We start from the raw sequence: 9,789 nt of genomic DNA on the forward strand, positions 1-9,789 counted from the left end.
TTATTTTTTTTTTTTGAAAAAAAGTAAATTTATTTTATTTTTCTTATTTTTGATTAATTTTTTTTTTCATTTCATTTATTCAGTGCTAAAATATTGCAACTTTTTTAAACAAAAAAACGAAAAAAATCACAAGGAAAAATTAAATATATGTGATAATTTTGATTATATATATATATGTAAATCCTTCTTGGTTTTTATATTATCATGATATATATATATATATAATATCAATATATTTTTAGTAAACTATCAAATAGCCAATTTGTATACATATAATAAAATGTATACATTATGTGTAAAAAATAATTATATTATATTTATATATATATATATATAATACATATATATACATATATATACATATATTTATGTATATAATTTTTTTTTATGTGTATTTTATATTTACAACCTTTAGACAAGTACAAGAATTATATGTGGCTTTATTTCCAATATCATATAATATTTTTTGTGAATTTAAAATTGAAATATGTGCAAATGCACTAGGTTTTAATATATTATATAATATATATAATTTTTCTTTTTCTTAATATTTTCAAGCTTTTTGTCTTTGGTATAGAATATGAATTAATACATAAATGATTGTACATAAGAATTGAAACATTTCATATAATTTATATATTTTTTTATTATAAATAATTCTTATTGATCTTTTTTTTTTTTTTTTATGAACTGTTCATGTAATTTTAATGATAATAAAAGACAAAAAAAAAAAAAAAAAAAAAAAAAAATACACATATATATATATATATATATATATATATATATATATATATATACTTAAATTTATTTATTTAAATACAATCATGTAAATAAATACGTACAAAATATACATATGTAATATATATATTTTTTTACTTTATTCTTTTTTTTTTTCTTCTAAGTTTTTATTATATACATATATATATATATATATAATGTTATCGCTTAAAGGGAAAAATACACACATATAAATATTATGTATACTTTCTGTACATTGTACAACGTGTATGGGAAATATTAAAATTAAAACTTAAATCATACAAAAATATAAATTCTCTTGTGGGCTTCTTAAAAGAAAATATGAAGCTTTAATATCAAAAAAATAAAAATAAAAATAAATAAAAAAAAAAAAAAAAACTATCTAGCTATTATATATATATATATATATATATACTTATATATTTTAATATAAAAAAAAAAAAAAAAAAAAAAAAATTTAAATTAAAATAACAATAAAAAAAATATACAATCATATTAATATATAAAAATATATTTTTGTATAGATAAATATTTATATATATATATGTATATTTAAGACACATATATATATGAAATTCGAAAACCCCTTTAATCTTGTATACGCTCATACAATTCACAATTTACTATAATTGTTATAATACATATATTCCATATTATTTAAAGGGAACTTTTGGTTATTATTTCCATAATATTTATTTAAATCATTTAACATGAACATATTTGGATTATTCATATAATTCGGAAAATTGTTTTTTGAGCGTAACATATAATCATATGCATTATTTCTTGTATTATTTAAATAAGATGACATAACATTATTCTGATAATTCATCATTTCTTTGTTATAGTTATTATTTAATTTAAAGTTTTCAAGTCCATTTATATTATTATTAGTATTATTACTATTAGTTGTAGGAGCAGTATTCATTTGATAAAAATGTTTCTTCTGTTGTGCTATATCATGCACATTGTGGAAGTTTCCATAAGAATCTTGCATTCTATTTACAAATGAAGGTTCAACATTATCTTTGGAAATATAAGTAGTATCATTATTTTTATTATTTTCTATAATGACTTGGGTACTATTTTTATTATTTTTTTTTTTTTTTTTTTTTTTTTTCACACTTTTATCATCCGTTGGTATATTTACTGCTAATTGTTCAATTGGAATGTAATTATTTTGGCCATTAAACATATGTGCATTTCTTGGATTTTGTGATATAAATTCATTATAATTATTATTAAAATTATTAAGATTGTAGTTATTGTTATTAAAATTATTATCATTATAATTGTTGTTGTGGTTATAATTATGTTCATTATATTGGTTACTATTATAATAATAATTATTATTATTTGCCATACTGGCATTATAATATTCATTATTATAATTTTGAGAAGAATTATTATAATTTCTTATATTCATATTACAATTATTGTTTTGTAAAAGATTTTTATCATAATTTAATACTTTGTTATCATTTTTTATTAAGTTCTTTTTTTCATCCTCTTTTATCATTTGAGAATTATTTCGAATTTCATTTTTCAAGTTTTGTTTTTTCATATTATTAATGTTCTTATTATTATTTTGTTCTTTTGTTTTGATATTGCATCCTGATTTTTTTTCATTTTTTTTATTATGCACCTGGGGATTATCATTATTATTATTATTATTATTATTATTATTATTATTATTATTATTATTTTTATTATTATTTTTTTTATTTTTATTATTATTATTTTTATTTTCATTATTATTTTTTTTATTTTCATTATTATTTTTTTTATTTTCATTATTATTTTTTTTATTTTCATTATTATTATTTTTATTTTCATTATTATTATTGTTGTTGCTATACTTGTTCTTATTTTTCGTTTCATCTATAAATTTAAAATTTTTTTTTCCCTTTCTCAATAAAGTAGTATGTGTTCCAACATTATTTCCTTTTACTTCCTTATCATCATCAACACGTTTGTCTTCTATACACCCATTTTCCTCATTTTTCTTGGTAACATAGGTTTCATTAATTTTAAAATTTTCTTCATCTTGTAATAATTTCTTTTTCAATTTCCTGTATGTTTTTTTTTTTTCCTTTTCTTCCTCGATAATGTAATCATATTTAAATTTAGATATAATATCATTTTTGTACATATATTTTATTAAATAGAAGAAAACACCTCCCGTACTTCTTTTACCTTTTTGGTTAACCATATCAATACCTCCATAATTCTGAATCAAAATAGTTTTTTCCAATAAACTTAAGGATATATATACACCTAATGCATCTACTACTCGTTTTATTTGATTTTTATTTCGTTCATTCAAAACTGTACTAATAGTTGTGGTTAACATATCTTTAATCATTTGATTGTCATTATAAAATTCTTTAGGATCCATTGTTTTATCCTCATCATTTAATTCAAATTTATCATTAAACATTTCAAGATCATTGGTTTTTTGTTTATCCATATTTAACATAATATCTTTATTTTCTTTTTTGATATTTTCATAATTTTTCATATTTTGTTTTTGTTTCCCTTTATTCTTTTCATTTGAAAAATCATCAATATTTTTTATTTCATTTTCTTTCTCTTCATCATTTTTTTTTAAATGATCACTTGAAATGGGGGAAAAGTTTTGATTCATACATTTGGTTAAATAATTTTTAATATCTTTAAATTTTTTAATTTGTGCTATATCTAATGGACTCATATTATATATATCTTTTTTGTGAACATAACTTTTATTTTCCACTAATATTTTTACATTTTCTAATACTCCTCCTAAACAAGCTGAATGAATAGGTAATCTATTGTGTATATCTAATATGTTCACATTTGCCTTTTCTTCATATATTAAAAATTTCACATAATCACAATTGTTTCGATATACAGCATAATGAAGAGCACTTCTATTAGATAAATCTGTGTCATCAATTTTAGCTCCATATTGTAATAATAATTTGGTTATTTCTTTATTACCTTTAATAGCAGCAAAATGGATACCCATACTAGCGGTTGTTTTTCCTCTATTAGGTGATAAAGAATGTGGTAATAAAGCATGTATATTTGCATCATTTTTTAATAACAATTCAGTTATATCTTTATGCATCTTTGTAATTGCAATATGTAAAGGTGTCCAATTTTTGTAGTCAGATACATTTACTTTTGCACCATTTTTTATTAACAATTCACAAATATCAAAATATCCACCTGCACAAGCATAATGTAAAGCACTTCTTCCAATTTTGTCTAAATAATTAATATCTGCTTTTTTTTCAAGACACTTTTTTACTACTGTTATATTATCTAAATAAGCACTATGCAATAAGGCTCTGTTAATATCTGGTAAACTTAAACCTGGGGGTATGGTTATATTGATTTTGTTATTTTCTTCAAACATATTTTTTGTATTGTTTTCAACATGTTCTTTCTTTTCTTCAATCTTTTCATTGTTGTCTTTATTATCGTCTATATCTTTGTTATCATTTATTTCTTTATTATCGTTTATTTCTTTATTATCACTTATTTCTTTATTATCGTTTATTTCTTTATTATCGTTTATTTCTTTATTATCACTTATTTCTTTATTATCGTTTATTTCTTTATTATCACTTACTTCTTTATTATCACTTATTTCTTTATTGTCACTTATTTCTTTATTTTCTATTTGTATTTTTCTCATTGTACTTTCGTCCATGCTTTCACTCAACATTTTTTTAAATTTATCATATTCCTCAATTATATCCTTATTTGTATCTTCAAAAATTTCCTCAATACCCTTTTCTATGGTTTCATTCATATTCTTTTCATTTATAAAATGAAATTTATTTGTTTGAGCTTCATTTTCTAATGCTGCAAGGGCATTAAAATTTTCTTCATTTAATTGTATTTGAAATATATTTTTCAATTCATCAAAATTTTCATTCATTCCATTTGATGATGAGAATTCATTTAAGACATCCATTATATTTCTATTTCCATAATTTTTTAAACAATAATCAATAAACTTATGAATTTCATGATTCACTTCAAAATCTTTATTTTTATCCTTATCTACATTTGTATTTAAATGGTGTTGATCATTTGCTTGCTGATTATTTATCCATGAGTTGTAGTTCATATTAGAATTTTTAAATTGTCCTTTTTTATTTTGTTGATAACGATTAGATCCCTTTTTATTATTATTTGTAAAATTGTTCGTTTCATTTTGTTCTTCTTTATTAAAACGTTGTGTCTTTGTTTTCATTTTGTTCATTTTTCCCTTTTGTTCATTTTTATTTAAATTTTCATTTTCCACATTTGTTGAAATGTAATGTGAATTATTTTTGTTTTTCGTGATACTCTCCAAATTATTATTATTATTATTATTATTATTATTATTATTATTGTTGTTGCTGTTGCTGTTTTTTGTTTTTCCTTGTTTCATATTTTCTTCCTCATTCGGAAGGTGCTTTGTGGGGGTTTCTTGTTGAACATTCTTAGATTTTTTCTTATTATTTACATTCGTGTTGTGTTTTTTAGAAGTTAATAAATTATTCGCCTTATTATGCTCTACATTATTTTTTAACGGTTGAAGTACTGTTCCTTCATTATTTGTAATTTTTTTCTTTTCTTTATTAGGAATTATTTTGGTGTCTTGTTTTGTTTCAGGTGCAGAAACGTTGACATTTGGGTAATTAGGCATATTAGGATTATTCATTTTGTTTCTATTATCAGGATGGTTGATATGTTGTACATGATTCATGGGGTATTGGTAATTTATTAAATTTGGTTGATTCATATTATTGGGGTGGTTCATATTATTGGGGAAGTTCATAACTTTTTGTTGGTTCATAACATTCTGTTGGTTCATAACATTCTGTTGGTTCATACCACTTTGGTTGTTTTTTTTATTAATTTTATTTTTTCCCCATTCGTTATTTTTCTCTAATTGTCCTTCGTAGACATTCAATGGTAAATGTTCGTGTTTATAATTGGCATATGAATTATGGTTATACATATTATTATTATTGGTATTTTGTTCCATATTATTATTTGTATTATAAATATTATTCATATTATACATGCCTTGATAGTTGATCATATTTTCCATCATATGATTTCTTTGCATATCATTGTCAAAATACATGGGATTTAAATTATTTGCAATATTATCGATAAATGGCATATCATAAAATTTGTTCATATTATAATAATTTAATGGATTGTACATGTAATTTAAATTTCCTTGGTTGATCATATCATAATTATATTTATTGGGAACATTTTTTGATGCTATAATGTTTTTTTTTTTTATTTCGTTATTTTCGAAATTCATGGGATAATTATTACCTATGAGTCTCAAAGAATTGTGTTCCAAATTCTCGTTTAAATTATTGACAAATGCAAAATTATTTTCTATATTATTATTCTTATCAATTATAGTATTATTAATATTAATGGTGTTATTTTTCTTTGTGACATTAAGATTATTATTATTATTATTATTATTATTCTTAATAATTTTGTTGTCATTTATATCTTTCTTATTTTCATTAATAATATTTTTATTATTATTATTATTATTATTATTATTATTGTTATTACTATTATTATTGTTGTTCTTATTTTTTTTACTTTTTTTTTTATTTTTCACATTACCTTTATTTAAGTTGTCATTTGTGGATGGGTTGTTATTTGTAGAATAACTTTTATTTGCATTATTACAATTGGTTATTTCTATATTTGTCTTGTTATCTTCCTTCATATTTGTACTAACTTTTGAGTTTGTTTGTACTCTTTTTTTTTGTTCTTTTGGATTAGTGGATCCATAATTTATATATTTTTTTGTTTGTGTATGAGTTACATTCGAATTAATACTAATGGCCGTAGTGATACTTGCATTTTCATTATGATGATCATTCTCTGTATTAGGGTTAGTACCTTTCTTTTGATTATTCCTAATAATATGTTCTAAATTACTATTTTTGTCATTTGTCCAAGCATTTGTACTAACTTGGTTTTTTTTTTTTTTATTTTTCTTTTTATTTTTCTTCTTATTTACAATTTCGCTATTATTATTATGATTATCATTATCATTATTATTATTATTATGATTATCATTATTATTATTATTATTATTATTATCATTATCATCCTGATTAGTGTTATTAATGTTGTTATTATTGTTCTTATTACCATTATCAATACCACTCTTACATGTTCTATTCATATTATTGGTACCTTCATTTTTAATCCATGCGTTTTTAGAACCCGAATAATTATTTTTATTTATATTTTTCACATTTTCTACTTGTTTTTCTTCATTATTTTTTAAAGATAAATTCACATTTTTTTCTCTTTGTTCTACTTGTTCATTTAATTTGGTATGCTTATTGTAATTTTTATTAATTTGATTGTTATTTTTTGTGTTATTATTTGATTGGTTCTTATTTTTTGTAGTATTATTTAATTTGTTATTATTTTTGATGTTATTATTTGATTGGTTGTTATTTTTTGTATTATTATTTAATTGGTTATTATTTTTTGTGGTATTATTTAATTGGTTATTATTTTTTGTATTATTATTTAATTGGTTGTTATTTTTCATATGATTATTCATTTGGTTATCATTTGTGTAATCATTTCCACTTTCCTTTTTAGAGTTATTAGATAGGTCGCTACCTCTCTTTTTAAAAGGTACATTATTCACAGGCATAAAATGCTCATTGTAGTTTTTTTTGGAATAAAAATAAGATAAACTCCTATTATTCTCATAATTATTTTTATATCCTTTTTCTTGATTTGCATCTTTCTTGTTTATATAATTCATATTATAACCCTTTTCATTTCCTTGGAATTTATTTGATATATGTGTTTGTGTATTTTCAACTTTGTTATAATCCGCACGATTATTTGTTGTATGCTTATTGTTATCTCTATTATTCTTTATATTATTATTATTATTATTAAACTTATTATTAAAAACCTTATTATTAACTAACTTGTTATTATTTACTTTATTATTATCTACTTTGTTATTATCTCCTTTATTATTATCTACTTTGTTATTATTTACTTTATTATTATCTCCTTTATCATTATCTACTTTGTTATTACCTCCTTTATTATTATCTCCTTTATTATTATCTCCTTTATTATTATCTCCTTTATTATTATCTACTTTATTATTATTTATCTTATTATTATCAGCCGTACCATTATGTACCTTACTATTATCTGGTATAATATTATATACCTTATTTTTATCGCCCTCATTTTTTTTCATTACATTTTCATTTCCATCATTCTTATCTACCTTATTATTCGCACCTTCATTACTATCATTAGGTATACTCTTACTTCCAGTATTTTCTATTTCTATTTCTGTTTTGTTTTTTTCTTGATCTAAACTTTTCTCTAATGTCATTTTCAGAAAAGAGAAACTTTATTTTTCACAACCGATTGGAACAATGGATATCTCTCTTGTAACATTTAAATGTGATTAAAAGTTACCTAAATACACTCGTAATATATATATATATATATATATATATATATATATATATGATGATACGTATACTTATAAGTTGATTTCTTGTAACTTAAAAATTAAAGAAAAAAAAAAAAAAATTGATATGTAAAAAATATTTGCATGTGTATGCAAAATATTTACATGTGTAAGTAAAAAATTAAAATATTTGCGTGGAAAATTTAAATGTTTAAATAAAATATTTACATATTTACGTAAATTATTTTAAACGTTCTATATAAAATATTTATATGTTTATGTAAAATATTTTAAACGTTCTATGTAAAATATTTATATGCTTATTTAAAAATATGTATATATATTATATATATATATATATATGTGTGTGTAAAATACTTTTCACAAGTATATTTTTACAAGTAAAAAATTTTTTATATAAATAAAACAAAATTGTTTATAAATATAATAAAGAATCAAGTATGATAATAAATATAAAACATTTATTATCAGTTTACGAACAAATAAATATAAACAATTCAAATTTTTTAAAGGAACACACTTAAATATTGTTGTACAAGAGGATAAAATGTAATTATTTTTTTATATTACACAATTTTATATATAATAAATATATATAAATATATTCTTTTTATTTATTCAGATTATTTGAAAAGAATGTAAAAATTTAAATATATATTTTTTTATTTTTAATATATTCTTATTGTGCTTTTATTTTATTTTTATATTATTTTTTTTAATTTTTTTTTATATTGCTTATATATATATATTTTTTTTTTTTTTATTTGATATTTATTTTTATTATTTATTTTTTTTTAAGATATATATATATATATATATATATATATTATGTAAGTATAATTTTTCATAAAATTATAAAATGGGCACACATAAATATTGTAGTACGGCAATTAATATTATATATCATATACTTTTCAATTTTCTTATATTAATAGTTCTTTTTTTTTTATATTTAATATAATAAACTGTATACATATTATAATATATATATATATTACAAACATTTAATATATTATATATATATGACAAACATTTAATTATATTTATATATATATTATATATATTTTTCTATTATATATGACAAACATTAATTATATTTATATATATATATATATATTTCTATTATTAATATATCACATTGGTTAAATATCATATTTATTATATTTGAATGTATCATATTTATAATATAACATAATTATAATATAATATTCACATCTTATACACATTATATTATATACACAAGATATAATATCTTAATAAATATATAACATTAATTATAACATTTCATTTATATGTATAAATTTCATTTTATATAAAATATAATTAAGGTTTTTTTTTTTTTTTTTTTTAATTTTTATTTTTTTTTATTTTATTTTATTATATATTTTTTTTTTTTTTTTTTTTTTTTTTTTTTTTTTTTTTTTTTTCGTTAAAAAAAATATATACTTTTTATATGTTTGTGATTATATATATATATATTTTTTTAACTCATAAAAAAATATATAATAGTACATATA

At 19.1% G+C, this 9,789-nt stretch overlaps 1 protein-coding gene across 1 annotated transcript; it reads right to left on the minus strand.

The window, feature by feature from the left end:
- Positions 1–1,372: 1,372 nt before the first annotated feature.
- Positions 1,373–8,170, minus strand: PRSY57_1021300 (putative membrane protein (10b antigen); the record flags this gene model as incomplete). Its single annotated transcript, XM_012907802.2, has 1 exon — positions 1,373–8,170. The coding sequence occupies one exon, from the start codon at positions 8,168–8,170 to the stop codon at positions 1,373–1,375; it is 6,798 nt and encodes a 2,265-aa protein (XP_012763256.2).
- Between the last annotated feature and the right edge of the window lie 1,619 nt (positions 8,171–9,789).

Source organism: Plasmodium reichenowi, chromosome 10 (assembly GCF_001601855.1).
Source record: "Plasmodium reichenowi strain SY57 chromosome 10, whole genome shotgun sequence".
In the NCBI taxonomy this organism is placed as follows: Eukaryota; Apicomplexa; class Aconoidasida; order Haemosporida; family Plasmodiidae; genus Plasmodium; species Plasmodium reichenowi.